The sequence below is a fragment of the Seriola lalandi genome, unplaced genomic scaffold (assembly GCF_002814215.2).
Source record: "Seriola lalandi dorsalis isolate HSWRI2012SDOR001 ecotype SW California unplaced genomic scaffold, Sedor1 jcf7180002054393, whole genome shotgun sequence".
NCBI lineage: Eukaryota > Metazoa > Chordata > Actinopteri > Carangiformes > Carangidae > Seriola > Seriola lalandi.
The window spans coordinates 214,100-234,225 of NW_019524946.1; the positions used below are offsets into that span (position 1 = coordinate 214,100).

At 42.6% G+C, this 20,126-nt stretch overlaps 1 protein-coding gene and 1 long non-coding RNA gene across 3 annotated transcripts in view; one reads left to right on the forward strand and one right to left on the reverse strand.

Annotated features, from left to right (window-relative positions):
* The first annotated feature begins 2,696 nt into the window (after positions 1-2,696).
* Positions 2,697-10,410, forward strand: LOC147818933 (uncharacterized). The gene is made up of 3 exons (XR_015437464.1): positions 2,697-2,711; positions 2,991-4,842; positions 4,971-10,410. It is a non-coding gene; the product is annotated as an uncharacterized LOC147818933 (long non-coding RNA).
* The window catches only part of flnba (filamin B a), a 60,762-nt gene continuing 43,686 nt past the window's right edge, over positions 3,051-20,126 (reverse strand). The window contains exons 26-49 of one of the 2 annotated variants that reach the window (XM_023409445.2): positions 19,708-19,881; positions 19,444-19,606; positions 18,813-18,973; positions 17,015-17,306; positions 16,580-16,733; positions 16,284-16,473; positions 15,910-16,157; positions 15,299-15,379; positions 14,516-14,621; positions 13,846-13,986; positions 12,786-12,914; positions 12,310-12,483; positions 12,012-12,170; positions 11,710-11,913; positions 11,132-11,284; positions 10,863-10,985; positions 9,294-9,560; positions 8,923-9,060; positions 8,725-8,840; positions 6,342-6,474; positions 6,061-6,237; positions 5,716-5,934; positions 5,011-5,220; positions 3,051-4,816 (exon numbers count right to left, since the gene is read on the reverse strand). In XM_023409445.2, coding sequence (XP_023265213.1) covers positions 4,629-4,816; positions 5,011-5,220; positions 5,716-5,934; positions 6,061-6,237; positions 6,342-6,474; positions 8,725-8,840; positions 8,923-9,060; positions 9,294-9,560; positions 10,863-10,985; positions 11,132-11,284; positions 11,710-11,913; positions 12,012-12,170; positions 12,310-12,483; positions 12,786-12,914; positions 13,846-13,986; positions 14,516-14,621; positions 15,299-15,379; positions 15,910-16,157; positions 16,284-16,473; positions 16,580-16,733; positions 17,015-17,306; positions 18,813-18,973; positions 19,444-19,606; positions 19,708-19,881 — 4,100 coding nt within the window. In that variant the 3' untranslated portion in view covers positions 3,051-4,628. The remainder of the gene's footprint in view (positions 4,817-5,010; positions 5,221-5,715; positions 5,935-6,060; positions 6,238-6,341; positions 6,475-8,724; positions 8,841-8,922; positions 9,061-9,293; positions 9,561-10,862; positions 10,986-11,131; positions 11,285-11,709; positions 11,914-12,011; positions 12,171-12,309; positions 12,484-12,785; positions 12,915-13,845; positions 13,987-14,515; positions 14,622-15,298; positions 15,380-15,909; positions 16,158-16,283; positions 16,474-16,579; positions 16,734-17,014; positions 17,307-18,812; positions 18,974-19,443; positions 19,607-19,707; positions 19,882-20,126) is intronic. The other variant, XM_023409446.2, reaches the window with a different exon arrangement.

Consider the following 20,126-nt stretch of genomic DNA (forward strand, 5'->3'; position numbering starts at 1 on the left):
ATCAAGACATTTCTCAAAACCAGAATATGATCAGTGTGACTTTTGAACACTGGAAATAAATCATGTACTCATCTCGGCAGTAGCCCCCGTGGCACTCAAAATTTCCCTGGAATTTTCTAGTTACATTTCATGCCTAAAACTGCCAAAACTTTTTATGCCTTACCATACTATTACGTTTTTATGATTTACTATAATAAGACTTTTTATTACTTTTTATGCCTTACTATACTATGACGTTTTTATGCCTTACTATGCTATCACGTTTTCTTTATTTTTATGCCTTATTTTACAATGACTTTTTATGCCTTACTATACTATTTTTTTTAAGTATATTTTTTGGGCTTTTTCTGCCTTAATTTGCTAGTATAGTAAACGAGGAGGCAGAGAGGGGGAATGACATGCAGCGAAAGGCCGTCTGATGCGGGATTCGAAACGGGGCCTACTGCAGCCTCTACACATGGGTCGCCTGCTTAGACCACTACGCTACACGACGCCCCTATTATGACGTTTTTATGCCTTATTATACCTTACAATACTATGTCATTTTTATTACTTTTTATACCTTACTATACTATGACGTTTTTATGATTTTTTATGCCTTACTATAATATGAAGTTTTTATTACTTTTTATGCATTACTATACTATTACGTTTTATGACGTTTAATGACTTTTTATGCCTTACCATACTATTACTTTTTTATGATTTACTATAATAAGACTTTTTATGCCTTACTATGCTATCACGTTTTCATTATTTTTATGCCTTACTATACTATGACGTTTTTTTTTTTTTTTTAAGTATATTTTTTTGGATTTTTATGCCTTAATTTGCTAGTATAGTAAACGAGGAGGCAGAGAGGGGGAATGACATGCAGCGAAAAGCCGTCCGACGCTGGATTCGAACCGAGGACTGTAGCCTCTACACATGGGTCGCCCGCTTAGACCACTACGCTACACGACGCCCCTACTATGCCGTTTATGACTTTTTATGCCTTTCTATACAATGACTTTTTATGCCTTACTATACTATGACTTCTTATGCCTTAAAAAGTCTACTATGATGTTTTTATACCTTACTGTACTATGACGTTTTTGTGACTTTTTATGCCTTTCTATACAATGACTTTTTATGCCTTACTATACTATGACTTTTTATACCTTACTATACTATGACATTTTTATTACTTATTGTGCCTTATAATACTCCGACGTTATTATGACTTTTTAAACCATACAATACTCTGTCGTTTTTATGCCTTTAATATACAATGACTCTTTATGCCTTACTATACTATGACGTTTTTATGATTTTTTATGCCTTACTAAACTATAACTTTTTATGCCTTACTATAATATGAAGTTTTTATTACTTTTTATGTCTTACTAAACTATGACTTCTTATGCCTTACTATGCTATGACTTTTTATGCATACAATACTATGACGTTTTTTGACATTTTTATGCCTTATTATACTATGATGTTTTTTTGAAATTTTATGCCATACAATACTATGACGTTTTTTGACATTTTATGCTCTACTATAATATGTATTTTTTTGGCATTTTTATGCCTTACTATACTGTGACGTTTTGTGCCTGACTATACTATGACGTTTTTTGCCATTTTTATGCTCTACTAGAATATTACTTTTTTTGGTCATTTTTATGCCTTACTATACTGTGACGTTTTGTGCCTGACTATACTATGACGTTTTTTTGTCATTTTTATGCCTTATTATACTATGACGTTTTTTTAAATTTTATGCCATACAATACTATGACGTTTTTTGACATTTTTATGCCTTACTATACTATGACATTTTTTGCCATTTTTATGCTCTACTAGAATATTACTTTTTTTGGCATTTTTTATGCCTTACTAAACTGTGACTTTTTATGCCTTAATATACAATTACTTATTATACTATGATGTTTTTATGACTTTTTATGCCTTACTATACTATGTCGTTTTTATGACTTTTTATGCCTTACCATAATGTTTTTTTTTTCATTTTCATGCCTTTCTATACTATGAAATTTTTATGCCTTACTATACTATGACATTAGTTGACATTTTAATTCCTTACTAAAATATGAATTTCTTATGCCTAAATATACCATGACGTTATTTGACTTTTTTATGCCCTTACTATACTATGACATTTTTCAACGTTTTTATGCCTTACAATACTATGACGTCTTTTGGCGTTTTTCAGACCTTACTAAAATATGACATTTTTATGCCTTACTATATTATGACGTTTTTGACACTTTTATATTTTACAAAAATATGACTTTTTTATTCCTTTGTATACTATGACGTTTTTGACATTTTCAGGCCTCACTATATTATGACGTTTTTATGCCTTACTATATAATGACATTTTAATGCTTTACTAAAATATGATTTTTTTATGCCTTAGTATACTACGAGATTTTTTGGACGTTTTTATGCCTTACTAAAATAAGGCTTTACTATAGTATGACGTTAGTTGACATTTTTATGCTTTACTAAAATATGATTTTTTTATGCCTTACTATACTCTGTCGTTTTTCGACATATTTTATTTTTTGATGGGCGTATTTAAAAGTGTCTAAAACACATTGTTTCTGTTGACCCTGTTCACAGTAACACATCACTCTGCCACTCTGCCGGTGCCCCCAGTTGGATCTCCTAACTGGCAGCGTGCTGAACAGAATCTACTGTTGGTAATGTACTGACTATTCATGAGTACCTCACACAACCCCATGTCAAAAAATCCAAACTATTCCTTTAAGCATTTCACAGATCACTGTGTAGACTGAAAAAAAAAATCACTTAAACATAAACTCAACGATTTAATTTAGTAAAATTATTAGATTTTATCCAGCTAATCAATAATACCATCCTCTGCTCTTAAGTATGTGTGTGAATGCATTATTTATCCATCTGGTCTATTTCCCCTGTGGTAACCCTACTTTTTATCATGTTACTGGTGGCAGATGCAGATGCAGTTTGTAGTTGAAGTTTTCAACACAGGAACAGGAAATGAAAGAATGAAGTCAATCTTCTTAATTCCAGTTGATTTTAATTATCAAATGTACATCATCTCAGAGTTTAGTTTCACATTAAATCACCCATTTCCAAATACAAAATGAGAATCTTTCTTCCCACATACAAAAATCCTCCCTTACGTATCAAAAGGTCAGACATAAGGACAGATTCATCCAGATTTACACAGCATTTACACACAAACCAAAAATCTGACCTCCAATTTTCCAGCTCAGATCTGATTTTGAGTGTTTTACATTAACATTTTATGTAGTGATTGACATTGTGTGTGTCTGATTTATGCTGGCAGAGAAATACTGATGATGACAGATTTTAATCATTATCAGATATAAACCCTCCAGCATCCCTACCTGAGTTTGACAGAACCGAGCCACATAGTTAGAAGTCAGATCTGCTCATGTGAAAATGCAGCAGAAGGAACAACAGAGAACAATGATGAACCTCTTGCTCATAAGTAAGTAGTCTGTTTTACAGTGCAGTAAACAGTAGTGTGAAGGCAGCTCAGTCATTGATTTGTTATGGCAACATTATGTACTCGTGGGGTTTTTAGGAGCCAAGGTTCAAGAGAAAGAAATCAATAAACATCAGTAGTCGTGTGCAGTTTGGCGCTTTTTGCCGGAGTGAATCTGGTCTGCCCACACTTTAAAGAAACATCATATGACAATAAACCAAACACAGAGAACTCCAGTTATTTTCATTGAGATGTTAAGCTAGTTGTTTCGTTCACAGCGCTTAATTATCCTCATGGGAGATGGCCAAGCAGAGAAACCTGAGGGATTTAAACCAGCAGCCGGTCGTTTGGCCCCCCAGCTCCATCAAACCACTAAAAACCCTCACAGAACTCCATCTTTTGATCCTGGCACTGTGTAACCTGAAGGAAAGTGCTGTGTAATTCCAGTTATTTTTCTAATCATAAGCATTTAAAAGTTTGGCTCCACTTGTCTCAGTCCATGTCTTTTCCAAATCCAAAATCCAGTTAAATGTTTTGGAAACATGCAGACACCAACGTTCTCTCTAACTAACTCTTGTAAAGCTACAGCAATCTTTTATTTAATCTTTAATTTACCAATCAAGTATAAAACCTCATCAAGTGCAAAATCAATTGTCAATTGATAATGTCAGGGCAGCACAAATCAACAGATGAGATCTCTTTTTCCCAATCAGGTAATCTCTCCCTCCATTTTCTTTACAGCTTCAGGCCGGATTATAATGCCTACCACTTTTACCATTTTGCCTCCCTGACTCACTGCAGAAGTGTCCTCCTAGTAGAGCACTAAGTCTCAATTCAATGATGTTCATTCTGTCTTCCCTTCAACTTTTTAAAAGCAGATTTTTTTTTTCCTTTTTGAAGGGCAGTTTGGCAGGTTGAGTAACTTTTCAAAAAAATAAAGCAAATACTTCAGGTCAGAAAATCCTTAAAACATCTGATTTGAACTGAAAAAGTTTGCACACGAAGCTTTGTTAAGCAACTTGTTCACTGGACAGTTATTTACAGTTCAGCTAATGTGTCCACTTTAACTCATACAGGGATGCAAAATGGTTCAGGAGGAGTGGACAATTTGTCTTGCGGTGCATCATGGGACGACGACATGGAAGGGGGAGCCCGGGATGTGGTCGTCACCCCACTTGACCACCAGGATGTAATTGCCTCGCTCCTTCAGCATGTAGCTGACGTTGTACTGTAGGTTGCCCAAGTGTTTGACCAGAACCTCCTCACAGGGAACCTGAGGACCGTGCACACCGACCAGGAGCATGTTCTTACCTGAGGAGAGGAGGGGAGGATAACAAGTAGGTGAAGTTCATAGTATCAGGTGTCTTTCCTGTCAGTCATGATATAATTTGACTCATTAACCTAACTCTTTAGATCTGGGGATGCATGGAGATGTTATGAGCTGTTCTATGCACTATCATCACAGGTCAGTAGTGAGATCATGTTGTGGGCGGAGACTTCCTTACCGGCCTTGCTGCAGTCGACAGAGAAGCTGCTCCTCTGGCCCACGAAGGCCTTGCTGAGGCCGGGGCCTCGGCTCAGCACCTTGCTGGCGTCGGAGTCGCCCAGCCTGGGCATAGCGCTCTGGGCGAAGCTGCTGCTGGAGGCCCGTACTGCCGGATCCACTGTCAGGGTCGACGTCTCGCTGGCGTTGGTCACATTCACCAACCGAGTACCTGAGAAAGAGAGGAAGGAAAATCAGGCATAATAATTTATATAATAATTCTTTCTGTGGTAGTTTAAAATGTTTTACAAACCAGGAGAAACGTTTCTATGCAAAAACAAAGCCTGTCTCATCTGCTCCTACTTTAGTTACTACTCTCCTACATTTCCCACAATGCTATTTGACAAGCCACTATAACCTACCATGATTTATTGCATCCAGGCTTTTGTTTGTGTTTTTTAAATGTAGAAAATAATGATACAGAGTGAGTGACACAAAAGTACAAATTAAATAGCTGTTTTGTTATTATTATTCTTCCACTGGTGAAGAATGAACTTCCACTCTGAAGATACCAAATGACATTACTCATTTGCATTTGAAAAAAAGTAAAAGTCACTCATGAATTTACTGTCGATGTTTTAGACAGATTTATATATTTTCTGTCTGGAGCCAGTAGAAAAAACTAAAGAATGTGACGTGTTTTGAAGAGTGACGCTCATCATGTTACCTGTGACTTTAGCCTTGAAGGGACTGCCGGTGATGTGGTTTGGTCCTCCATATTTGATGCTGATCAGGTAGTTTCCAGGCGCCATGGGGGTGTACTGCACCTTGTAGCCCTCGGGAACCTCCTGGCAGTCCATCTTTACTTTGGACGGACCCTCGATTGTCACGGCCAAGGCCCCGGGGCCCGCCTTAGTGTTGTTGATGATGAACTCTGACTGGGTACCTGCAAGATTAAGGACACTCAACAAATTTTTGTTATACAACTAACAATGTTGTTATGTTAGGGTCCCGTTGTGTTCTTTTGTGACGCTATTGTGTGAGAAATTTCAACCAGTAACAAGTGACCCACCCGTTGTGCCTCTCTCCAGTCCAGCTCCATACGCTGTGACCAGACCGGGCTCTCCGGTCTGTCCTGGTTCCCCGACTCGGACCTGGAAAGGACTCCCTGGGATGTGAGAGCCGTTGAACTTGACGTCGATGGAGTGGACACCGTTCTCTCTCGGGATGAACCGGATGGCGTACTTGTCTGGAGGTCAGACAGAGGGATTTGTTACATGCTGGCTTTTTCTTTTCTCCCTTCAGTTCCCATATTTCATTTCATATTTAAAAACCCACTTATAAAACACAAACCTTTTTCCAGCTCAGTGACGACACACTCCTCCAGAGCACCAGAGGGGCTGTGGACTTTGGCCTCCATCTTCCCCTGCGCTCCGTTCAGACGCACCGCAAAGGATGCTGGGTGATTCACCTTTAGACCAGACTCCTACCGAGGTCGGACGCACACACAGTCAGTGTGGGATAGACAGTTTAACATCAGGGAAGAAAATAAGACACACACTCACATACAAATGCACACACACTTTTAAGTAGCAGTTTGAGGTGCTACAAAGAAAATACCATTTCCCTGTTCCAAGTTTCTACTCTACTCTTTTCTATTGTGAGCTCTGCTCTATTTCTACCGTTTCTCTCCATGTATTCTTCTGTTTTCTACTCTTACCTGAGCTCCTGTTGGTGCAGCTTCAGCAGACAGAGGCAGATGGCCACAGTGTTACAAAGCAGCTAGACACACTGACAATGTACTGCAGCGTTATAGTTCAGTCTTTAAAGAAGTTCTCAATGAATATGACAAGGTTTACAACAGTTTAGAGATTAAAAAAAGATGATAAAGACTATTTGACTAAAGATTGTGACCAAGATATATTTGGAGTGGGACATTTCACACTGCAGCTAGTTAGTGCTCTCTTTCTGTGCTAATCTTGCAGTCAACTTACCATTTGGGATAAACGCCAATATTGATAACACTGCGATAAGTTTTGATGTATCAATATCACAGTTTGGATACACAAAAACAGTTCCTTTCTATACCTTACTTTGAGGAATGTGAATATTTTGTGCGAGCACTTTCACAGAAGAAGCCAACATTTTATTATAAATTAATAATAAAATAAAATTTGGTATAATAATGTATTAGTTTTAAATGGTGTCTAAGCAAAATCAAGATGTACAGGAACTTCAAATAAATAAAATAGTCTAAAAATGGCATAATTTAGATGTAATCTAATCAAAGAATAATACAATTATGAACCTGACCAGACATTTGGCAGCTTAAAAATTATAAAGAATTATTTCCAGTTCTGAGGTTCAATACTGAATCATAATTTCAGTGTTTTCTAATTTTAAATAATGATAATATTAAATATGATAACATATTAAATTGTAATTAAACTGGCCAACTGTTAACTTAACTAGAAGAACCAGAGAATGGTAATGGTAAAGTACCAAGACAGTGGAACTTTATCTGTCGACTGAACGGAACAGAGGTTCATCTACAGCTACAGACAAACAAACTACAGTCTCTATGAGGGCAGCAGGAGCTCTGCTGTGGCCGTCTCTGTCTGCTGTAACTAGGCAACCACGGAGCTGATGATGCTGTTGATGATGGAGATGATGGTGCTGTTAAAAGCCTTTAAATGAAACACAAGAGAAACACCAGCAGTTCCACACCAGACAAAACGAGGGATGACCAGAGCCAGGCAAAACGGCCGAGAGAGCGAAGACAATCCGTCTATTTGATGATGAAATATTTTCTTAGTTAAGTTGACATTTTGTCCTGAGGGTGACGCTAACGGAAACGCCAAAACGGAAAGGGTTCATCGTTCCAGCTTCTCAAATGAGAAGATTTGCTGCTTTTCTCTAGTTGTCATGATTGTCAATTGAATATCTTACTTAAGCTCTGTGTAATTACAGTGAGCGTTTTCAGTATTCTGACATTTTATGACAAATAATGGTATAAAGAATTAGTCATTAATAAAAATAAATGTTATAAATTATAAATGTTAGTTAGAACCTTAAGAGTGTCAGAAGAAGGATGGAGGATGAAACATTGCCACGTTTCCTTTAGCACCTCTCTCAGGTCGGCGTGTCAACTTCACACAGAAACAGTATGTTTGCCTGACTGTGGTCATGTCCATGAGGCCAGTTGCATAAAGAAAACTTAAATACTTTTTAACCTGCCTACCTGTACAACTGCAAGGGTTCGACTGAAATGGGCTAATTAATGCTTGTGCAAAGGCTAGTGTTCAATGACTTCATTCATTTTATTTTTAAATAAGAAACAAATCCAAAACGTTGAGTCTCCAAATGTACTTTTTTCTTGCTGAAGTGGAAGAAGCTCTGAGAACATGTTTTAACTATCATCAATTCATGAATTACAAATCTTTGAAAGATTTGGTGGCTGGAGAGTTGAGACTTTTCATTCCAGTGTTATTTTTAAAAAGCAGCACCTGGAAATTTGTTGATGTTACAGTGATTCCTCGCCTGAAATTTATACTAATAATAAATATAAAGAACTAAATTTAACATTCATCTGTCTTTGAACAAACACCCAAACCAGTCGAAGGCTCACACCCTCTTCATCTTCTCTATATAACATCCCATTTTTATGCAACTGTGCCCCAGAGCCCTTTAGCCAGGCAGGGCAGGCTGGGTGTGGAGGTGTCTCCTCATGCCTCACCTGAAGGCCGGTAACAGTGAGGCGGCGGGCGTCGTTCACCGGAGCGACGACGGGAACCAGGAAGGGGCTGTCAGGTATGTGCTTGTCGTTAAACTTCACTGAAACCTCATAATCACCTGGAGAGAGAGAGAGTTTAACTCAGAGAGAGAGACATTAATGAGCAACAATCAGTGTGAAGTGCTGGTGTGTTTTCTCTACCGGGCTCTTGAGCGATGTAAGAGACGCCACAGGATCCGTCTTTGCGGTCATCGAATGAGATCTCCGCCCTGCTGGGTCCCTCCACAGCGATGGACAGACCGCCGGCCCCGGCCTCCCTCGTCCAGATACTGAACTCAGCTGGTGAGAGACAGAGAGAATGAGAAAACTGCAAGTCCACAAAACACAGAAGTCTTTCTTCTCTTTTTTTATTATTATTATCATTATTAGAAGCAGCTAATGTAACGTCATGTAGTAAAACCACGAGTTATGATTTATGAGGTGAACCTTTACTTCTGAATGCAGAGTTAGGTGAGTGTATGTAGGCAAAGTCCCTGTGAGGACAATATCTGTATGGGTGGGTGTGAATGTACCTGGCTCTCCGGCCTGTGCTCCCTCCAGTCCCGGACCTCCTGCTCTCACCTTGGTGGCCCCGCCCTCTCCCAGCGGCCCCACAGTGAACTGGAAGGGGCTGCCTGGCACGTGCATGCCCCTGTACCTCACACTCACGCTGTGCACGCCCATCTCTGTGGGCACGAAGCGCACGCAGTAGGTGTCGTTTCCAGCGGCAACCAGCTCAGCAGGCTGACTGGCTCCAGAGGGGGAAGTGACCTCAGCAGTGACGTCCTTCATGTCGATCGCTGTCAACGGAAGGTACCGTATTTTATTACTGAACTCTATAAAATTAAAATGAATCTATTATTTCATTTGTTCTGCAGTGCAAAATTTCAATCTGCTTATGTAAGTGCTGCATGCGATGCTCAGGAAAAAGAAACTAGTAACTAGTTGTCTAATAAATGCAGTGCAGTAAAAACTAGTTCCCATGGACATGTAGTGGAGTAGGAGTACCTCATATTGAGTAAATATTATCAGCTACATTTCAACACTGGAAGCTGGTAATGGAAGGTTAGACCTGTCATCTCGTAGTTCAATGAAATCAACTAGTATATTCAACAGATGAATCACTCAACCTGAAAACCAAAACAAAGCAAAGCTGAAAACAGACGGACAGAATCTCTCAAACACAAACAGCTGCAACTTAATAAAGCGTGTTGTGTTGCAAACCTTGTGCTGCCAAGCCCAGCAAATGTTTTTTCCTAGGGCTCTATAACGCACCCTCCACCCCTGCACTGCCCACCGAGCAGCGGGCATCAAAAAGCCAAACACCCCTCGCTGGCTTCGCTCTGCCCGCTAACACTAGACCAGAGAGGCCAGAGATGAGGCGGACACGCCCAGGAGAGAGGCTCTGATCCGGCACAACAGCAGAGGGACGAGCCCGGCGACTGCCGGATCTTCCAGACCACCAGAGGGAACAGTAGGAGCGGGAGGAGGTGTGAGAGAGGAGCTGCCGAGACAAGACCAGGAGGAACCAGCTCACTGGAGGAAGAGGAGGATGACCAAGAGGAGGTGAGAGGACAGAGAGGGGAAGAAAGACACAGAGGAGGAAAATGAGAGGAGGAGAGGAGTGATTAGAGAAGGACAGAAGACACAGGAGAAGGAAAGAAAAAAAAACAAGGACAGGAAAAAGGAAAAAGAAAATGGAAGCCAAGGAGAAAGAGGAAGGGTGAGACAAAAGGGAAGGAAAGACAGGAAAAGAAAGATAAGAAGGGACAAAAGACAAAGCTGATGCAGACTACAGTCAGTGCTGAGAAAAAACAGACAGAAATGTTGTAGCTTCAGACAGGAAACAGGTTTAGAAAAGGAGAAGGGGCATCTCTGACGTTTTCACACACAACGTCTGGACATCGTCTCCAGATTGCCAGTTTCTTCACTGATATAAACACGCAGTGCTCTTACTGCTCGAGACGTTCACAGGTAACATGTTGGATAAATTTAAGACAAAAGCCACTGCACTGACATTCCTCTGACTGACACTGCAGACAGCCGATCAGACGAACCTTTAGAGCAGCGATATGTAAGAGTGTGTGTGTGTGCATGTGTACCTGGTATCTTCAGGCTGAGGTCACACACACTCCCCACGCTGGCGACAGATGCCGCCTTCTGTCGTCGAGTGATGCTCTCCCGGATACGACCCTCACCCGTCACCCGCACTGTGAACGGACTTCCTGTTGACGAAATAAAAAACACACACACACACCTCAAACTATTTGTCCAAAATGCAACTATTTCCATCTTCAAAGTGCGAGTTTGACTTGAGGAGAGTTTGAATCATTAACTTCTTAGCCATAAGACATAAATAGTTGTTTTATACCTGGGATGTGTTCCTCAGCGAAGCGGATTGAGACGATGTAGTTTCCTGGTTCAGTAGGACAGTAGGTGACTCCACACGTCCCGTCCTCCATGTCCTCTGTCTGGATGTCCACCTTACTGGGACCTTCAATGGACAAAGCCAGGCCGCCATAACCTAGAGACACAGCACTCAGAATCTTCAGTGACGTTATCAGCAATTAACTCGATGAATTTGACAGGATCTTTTGGTTTAGATCAAAAATAAGAAGATTTGGTCACAAACCAAACTACTGAACAAAATTTTGACCTCATCATGGCGCTGGAGAGACAGTCAAGAGATCGACAAAATTATTACAATAAATCCAGACATAGACGTGAATGTGAAATCTTAACCACAAATGTCAACGTCATCATGGCGCAACAAGACAAATCAGGGAATCACCAAAATCAGTGGGATTCATCCTCTGTGGAACATGAATACCTCTATAAAATTTCATGGCAATCCATCCAATAATTGTTCATATATTTTCAGTCTGGACCAATCGCAAAAGGGAAACTTAAATGTTGAAATAAATCAGTGACGATTGAAGCTGCACCTACCGGCCTCTCGAGTGTCGACCACGAAGCTGGCATTGTTGAAGGTGGTTCCCTGGACGAGGCCGTCGCCGTACGCTTTGACCCGGCTGGCATCGCCGATCTCGGACTGGACAACCATGATGGTGATGGGACTGTTGGCGACATGCCGACCGTTCTTCAGGATACTGACCCGGTGTTCACCCACCTCCCGGGGGATGAAGGAGATGCCTGAGAGGAGGAGGGAGAATTTAATACCAGATGAAATACAGATTTTCATTTACTTTTTAAAATGTGTATTTGTGTGTGTGTGTGTGTGTGTGTGTTACCGATGTGGTTGTTGGCCATCCTCTTCAGCAGGCAGGGCTCGTCACGGCCCGATGGCGCCCGGATGCTGGCGGTCAGCAGGCTGAGGTCCGTCTCATTAATGTCCAGAGAGAAATCTGCCGCTGAGCCCAGTTTGACATGAGAGCGCCGCTGGTTGTCCTCTGAAACACACACACACACACACACACAGGTAAGACACAGCTGTGGACAGGCAGCTATTGTACGTTATGTGTTAAAACGATGGTCTAATCTGTCTGATCATGTAGCAGTGGCTGTGTGCGCGTTGGCGTGCAGACTGACCGGTGATCCTGGCGGTGAACGGGCTGCCGGCGATGTGCTCGTCGTTGTATTTGACCAGGATGTTGTAGTCTCCGGGCAGAGTGGGCAGGTAGCTGACGCTGCACGTCCCGTCCTTGTTGTCCACACAGTTGATCTCTGCCTTGGACGGACCCTCGATGGCCAGGTCCAGACCACCTGGACGGACAGATGATTGGTCAGACTGAATATATTTGATACAGGATGTTGACAACAATTTACTAAAACTACATAAGCTAATAGTATAACAACAAACTCACTACTGCTGCTGCTTCAAATCCTAACACTGCTCTCGTCCTTAGTGCTGAAAGTATTAGTCCATTACAGATTAATTAATAAATTAGTTGGCAGAAAAAGAACTGACAACAATTCTATCAACAACATTTATTCGTGACTGATGCTGCTAGTCGAGGATGTTGTTACCAGAATAACTACCAGCTCTCCTCCTCCCTCTCTCCTACCTTCAGAGGCGTCCTCTGTGTAGATGATGAAGGTGGCCATCTTGTTGGCGACGCCGTAGCTCAGACCAGGACCGTAGGCTGTGACGTTGGGACTGCTGGCGTGGTTCACATAGAACTGGAGGGGAGACTCTGCAACACACACTCAACTCATTAGTACAACAAGGATAAAAACTACTGGTAAAGTAAAAACCTGGCAGATGATGAAAATCAGTGTCTCATGTTGGAGTCTGTGCACAATACTAAACTACTAAATACTAAACCTTATGTACTTTTGGTCTGTGTGTGTTTTTCATTGAAGAGAAATCTTCATGCAACAGCACATAATGATATTTTAGATAATTGTTCTTCCAACTTTGGGTCATTAGTTTGTGTTTGGCTATTTCCTGTATTGACACGACAATGTTAACACTCATGTCCTCATGTCCATACATCAGTGTTGGACCTCTAATGCTTCTGTGGCAAATCTCTGCAGCCAGTTTCCAAACTCAAACTGTTCGAGTAATGTTCATGGTTTAGAATAACATGTTGAATGAAGATATGTATATGTCCACATACTTTTGGCCATGTGATCTATTAATAAAGCCGAGACGGTGACATCAACCAAACCCTGTAGACACATTTAAACACCACCTCTCTCTCACTCACACACACACACACACACACACACACACACACACACACACAGATTCTCAGGGTGTGATGTCATTACAGGCTGGTGGTTAGTGGTTTTCTCCTGCTGGCTGAAAAAGAACCACTGATCCACACACACATGCACACACACACACACACTTCTTAATCACAAACATGCACACTGCACACCTTATGTACATAGTTTACATGGTCCTACTCTCTCACACACACACACCTCTCCAGGTTTCATCCTGACTATGACATCATCATCCAAACATCCTGACAGCAGATTGACGTCTGAGGGAGACACAGGGTGCAGCTCTCCTTCTACACACCAGGTGTCTCCAGTTCAGCTTTCTAACTCCAATCATGAGATCTGACTGAAGGAGATGAGTGTGTGTGTGTGTGTGTGTGTTTGTTGTGTGCTAACCTGGGATGTGTGTGCCGTTGTATTTGATGTGCATCTCGTGCAGGCCGGCCTCAGTGGGTGAGTACTGCACTGTGACCGTCCCATCCAGGTTGTCTGTGATCAGCGGCTGAGCTGATTTACCTGAAGGCATCAGCACTTCACCTGAGACGGCGAGAGGGAGAATTAACATATTTCTGTTTAACTTTTTTAAGCTACAAAGGTCCCCTGAACATCACTGACAATCTCTTGGTTTAACACACCTTAAACACGCTGTGTGGGCAGGACAGCCTCAGAATAAAAAAACAATAGAACGACTCTTTACTACAAGCAGTTACAAAGTGTTGAGCCACTCCTATTTAAGACGGCTCTATTTACCTGATGATGAGTGACTGATATAAAAAGTAACGGCGCATTAACATTTGAAAAAAGGCTCATTTTAATGTCTGTTTACTGCAGGAGACATATTTACTTCTTTTCACCTCAGAAATCAATAAATGAGGTATTTTGCCCAAACCTTTGCACACAGCTGCGTGTGTGTCTGTTTTTATCGCTGCCTTCATGCATTTTCCGTCTTATGTAAATCACGTCTTGTTGCCTTGTTGGTGGAAGGTGCTTTACAAACTGTCAACTCCAGTTTCCACCACACCGAGTAAAAGACAAAATCTACTCCGATCACCCGCCCATCACTCACCAGTGACCTCTCCCTTCTTGAAAGAGAAAGGTATGACCATGTCGAACGGTCTGAAGCCGCTTCCATTGACGCTGCTGCTGATTGGCTCGTAGTTGTCTGATGTCACCTGGGGAAGACAGACACAAACAGACACAAACTTTAACGTGTCATTCGACACGAAAAAACATCTTCCTGTCCTTCTCATTGACCTGCATTAGAAACATGCTGCTGCTGCATCCAAGCCCCGCCCACACAGGGGCATCCTGGGAGGTGTAGTGCGATAGAGCAGGAAGAAAGAGGAAGAGGAGGATGATGATAATGATGAGGTGATGACTGTGATGCAGCCACAGCGATGAAGAGTGCACCGAGGGGGAGAGAGAGAGAGAGAGACCACCACAATAAAACCCCTGGTGAAGAAAAACCCGTAACCATAGCAACACCTTCTTCATCGCAAACACCTGGGATTTATTTATGTAATGATGCTAGAAGTTTGCTGCGATCCCATTGGCTGAGGCAAAAAGAGAAGCGATGACATGGAGGAAGCAAAGCGGTCGGGCGAGTACGCTTTAGAATGGAGAGAGAGAGAGAGAGAGGTAAAGTTTTAACCAGCGGCCATTCACCTGCAACAGAGAGGAGCAGTGTGTGTGTGTGTGTGTGTGTGTGTCTATGTTGTGTATATACAGTATGTGTGCTATCAAGTGTGTGTGTGTTTTGACCACTTGTGTTTGTTTAAAAGTGTGTGTGTGAGTGTGTGTGTGTGTGAGTGTGTGTGTGTGTATGTGTGTGTGTGTGTGTTGGGGGTACCCAGGGCTGAAAGCCAGCTCCAGGGGCAGCCTTTTGCTGTAGGGACGTCTGCTCTTGCATCATGGGTACCTCATCAGTGGCCTGAAGACACAACATGAAGGGTTAACATCTGACATCATAAAGACCTATCTTCAGAGTCAAGAGGGACAGGGAGTCCTGCAACAGATGGTGTGGCCCCCACAGAGTCCTGATCTCAACATCACAGAGTCAGTGTGGGATCACGTGAGGAGACAGAAGAGACTGAGACAGACTAAACCCACAGAGGAACTGTGGCAGCTTCTGCAGGACGCTGGAACAAGACGCTTGTTGTAAAGGCAAAGCCAGTATTTTTCATGCTGTATGGAAAAGATCCGCTGCCAGGAATCACAAAGAAAATATGATAAACTAAATCTGTCTTTATACAAGATCTGTAGTTGAGTGGAGACTTACAGAGAAACACAGGTATGGTCCTTTAAATACCGAAATGATTTTTAATCCCCAATCAAACTTTAACGAAGGCGTATGTCTCTGAGATGCTACGTTCAAAGCTGCAGCAGAAAACCGCCTCTTCTTACATAAACACATTTTGGATCCCTTAAATCACAATGAACCATTCTGCGTCCCTCCCTCACCATGACTTTGAAGGGACTGCGCGGGATGTTCTCTCCTCCGAAGCGCACGTAGATGACGTAGTTCCCGGGCGCCGGGGCGGTGTAGAAGATGTCGAAGGTGCCGTCCTCGTTCTCCAGCACCTCGGCCTCCACCTCGCTGCCGTCCGGCTGAACGATCACACAGCTCACCTTCCCCTTCCCAGCACCCTTAGCGTTCACCACCAGGCCCAGCTCCTCGCCTATGGCCACCGTGGGACCCACACCGGGACCTGACAAGAACATTTCATTAGGCTTTTTGCTCCACAACGTTTTAGATTTTTATAAACATTCATCATTTTATTATTATTATTATTAATTTCTGTTTTCAGTGAGACGTGTCATCAGTGGTCACGTACCGGTGACGGTGCACTTGCTGGCGTCTCCGGTTGCTGTGGCACGGACTCTGTAGGGTGAAGCTGGGATGTCGTCACCGCCATACTTTATGACGATGGTGTACCGGCCTGCACGGTCTGGGACGTAAGACACCTGGTATGTACCGTCACCGTTGTCATGGATACTGGGCTGTTTAGGTTTACCATCCTGGTCCTGAGGAGAGAGGAGGGAAGAGGAAAAAAGTTTTGCCTCATGTGTCTTCTTTCCTCCAGGTCTATATTTATGTGTGTGTGTGTGTGTGTGTGTGTGTGTCACTGACGGTGATGAGCACGCTCAGTTGGCCCTGGCCGGCGTCCTTGGCGTCGATGTTGAACTCGACAGGGAAGCTGGCAGGGACGCCGCTGGTCAGCCCGGGGCCGCTGGCTCGCACCTTGCTGGCATCATGAGTGGGCAGAACCCGAAACTTGAAGGGACTGAAGAGACAACAGACACGTGTTACTACAGACACTAACCTCCCAAATGCTTATGTGGTGATATTTTGTATGTGAATTTTTATTTTTACGTCTGTTGACTCTGAGCTTCTGTATCGCATGTTCAAATTCTTAAAAAGCAGCAACATATTTTTCTATTAATATTAATATTCCCATATTCAGTACATTTCTCAGATCTGATTTTATCTTTAAACTCATCAACTGGCTCCTGACTCAGCTTCCTGTTAAACGACCCTCATCAGTATTGCAGTACTGCTGTGTACCTGCGGAGGACGTCCTCCTCTGCGTACTTCACGGCCACAGAGTACGGCCCCTCCACAGACGGGGTGTAAGACACGGTGTGGGTCCCGTCCCCGTTGTCTGTCACCTCCACAGGCTCGGCGATGCCTTTAGGACCTGTGACGGCCACGGCCAGAGGGGCCACGCCCGCCTTCCTGCAGTCAACAGTGAAGGACTGTGGGATATTGGACCTGACCCCTGACCCCACACCGGGACCAGACACCTTGACCTTAGTGGAGTCCACCACGTCCTTCACTGGGACCTTGAATGGACTTCCTGGAAAGAAGAGGAAAAGGAAATGTTGGTTTAAGTCACAGAAAGGAAAGGAAGAAAGAAACAGATCTACCTTAAATGTTTACTACGAATATGACTCGTGAGATATTTATCAGTCCCGTTAAATATTCGTAACAAATAGAAATGTGATGTTTTTGTTTTAACGTCACGGCTGCGTTGACCAACAACCAACACAAGGGGGAGCCCCTCCTGGCGTGTCAGTGAATAAACATTTCTCAGTACAGGAGCTGGTCATGGAGGCGATGCTGCTAATATCAACTGTATTTTTGATATTTTTCACTGTGTATTTTGTATTTTATTTTATTTTTTAAAGGAATTAACCAGTTGCTGTTGTGTTACATTTGAAAAGAATAATTTGTGTCATGTAAATGTTTCAGTAGCTTCTTAAAGCAGCCTCACTACAGGCTCCTCAGTTTATCTCCACTAAGTTTATCCTGGTGAAAACACGTCTCCATCCTGAAGCTCTCTGTGGGTCGGACTGAAGCCGTCACAGAGCGGAACCACAAACCCACAGCTGTCTATGAAAGGTGTCGAACGAGGAAGCACGCTGAGCTTTTCCTGAACTCAAGTCAATTAAAGCGAGCTGCAGCTTTTTAACTTCAGCCAGTAACTTCAACCACATCTTAAACAGCATTAAACTGAAACACTTGGCACGTCTTTTATCAGCCAATAACACCAGCAACATCTTTTTAACATTAACTGCAAAACATTTACCGCATCCTTCAACTTCACTGGTTGTTTATAGGCGGAAACAAGAACAAAGCCAAAAAAGTGTTGCAAAAAGGATTCAATATTAAAGTGCTTACAGGAAATAAACAGACATGTGAGAGAAAGATAAATAGATCAGTTTCTTTACTCTGCTTTTCAATATTTAGATGAGAAATCAATAATTAGATATTTATAATTATATCCCACCATGAGCTTTCTCAGATTGAATTTATCTTCGGGGTGTCATCCATGTTTGTACCAATCTCTGTCTACATTTAAAGGTTATATCCTTTATTGTTCTTATAACAACAAATCCCATTAAAAGACTAAAACCAGCAATGAAGTGATATATCTCAGAGCTCCACTGTGTCCAAAAACTATTAAAAACACATGAATGAGACACACTGTTGACATGCTCCTTTATTACCATGACCACACACACATTATTAAATCAATCCCACACACTGTCCTGGTGCTGGAAATACTCACTACAGCACCACATTTCAGGGCTGAAAATAGTCCCCGACAGAGGAACTACTTCTTCCTGTTTGAGTAATGAATCCAGATTTTCATCTTCAGTGGGAACAAACTGACTCGAGGCGTTAAAGTAGTTAAAAAGTGCTGAGAGCCGAACTAACTCATTGTTGGTTTAATACAGAAAAACATCAGAGATATCCTTTGAGATATTTCACCGTTAATCACAGGGTTGAACCAAAAGGAAAAATAAATCCTGACACATAATGTGATGATAAAATAACAATAATAAAAATCTCATCTCACCGGGGATGTGCTCTCCTCCGTAGGTGATGTTGACGTCATAGAGGCCGGGGGTGAGAGGAACGTACTCCACGCTGCAGCTGCCATCTTTGTTGTCTTTACAGGACATCTTTGACTCTGACGGACCCTCCACAGTGATGCCGAGACCGCCGATACCTGCCCCTCTGTTAAAGGATCAGTGCACCCAAAATCAGCGATAGCCTGACCTGAAGTTAGAGACTGTTTATCATTCCAGCGAAACGCTGCATGAACAGAGACACTGCAGTGCAGAAGGTCTGTTTCTAAACAAGCGATGAGTCACAACAGACGACTTCATTTTGGCTCCGCGGCAAAATAAATCCTTCATCAAACATCAGAATTAATATTGTTTTTCTTTGGCCTCACAGCCGCCTCGCCCCCGTGAGGGCCAAATGAGATTAATGAATATCACAGAGCAGTGACAAAACATATGGTGACAATATAAATTATAAAAATATTTATATTTTAAAACTCAGATGTCTTTAATTCAACTGTTAAAAAACTGTTAAATTAAAAGATCTGATGAGTGGATTTGGGGCTGGATTCAAATTTGACAAAATACTATCAAACTCTCAAAACAGTCTCCTCCCTGCTCGTAACCGCCCGCCGCCTTCACCTGGTGATGATGTTGAAGTTGTTGGGCTTGTCGGTCAGGGCTTGTTGGAGCCCGGGGCCGGTAGCCACCACCCTGCTGGGGTCACATCCCTCTGACACAGAAACCTTGAACGGGCTCTTAGGAACCGGTGTGTCGTCATACAGAACCTGAACGCTGTGGACGCCTGAAATACACACCAGGACAGACAGCAGCTGCTGAGACACCACACACACACACACCCACAAACACCACCGCACAGTGCCGAGTAGATACCGTAGTAGTTACCGTTCTCAAAAGGAGTGTACTCGACGCCGTACGTCCCGTCGGCCTTGTCGGTAACCTGACAGTCTGTCAGCGCTCCGGACGGGTTCCTGACCTCCGCCTTCACGTGGTCTCCTCCTCGCCGGGTCAGAGGACGGGCGTCCACCGTGAACTCCGTGGTGGCTTCTCTGAAAACATCTGAAGAAGAGTGGAGGGAGGGAGGGAGGGAGGTGTGTTTAAAGGGAGAACTCCACTGACTGCACATGAGGATCAGTTCACTAGTCATGGATAGTACTACTGTCCTCAGACAGCGGCTCTGATGCTGCGGTGATACGATGAAGGTCTCAGCTTAGAGAACACACATTAAAACAGAGAGCTTGAAAGGTTCAGCCTGTGAAACAATGTGTTGTATCTCAAAGATTAAAGCGTTAATAATATTGTTA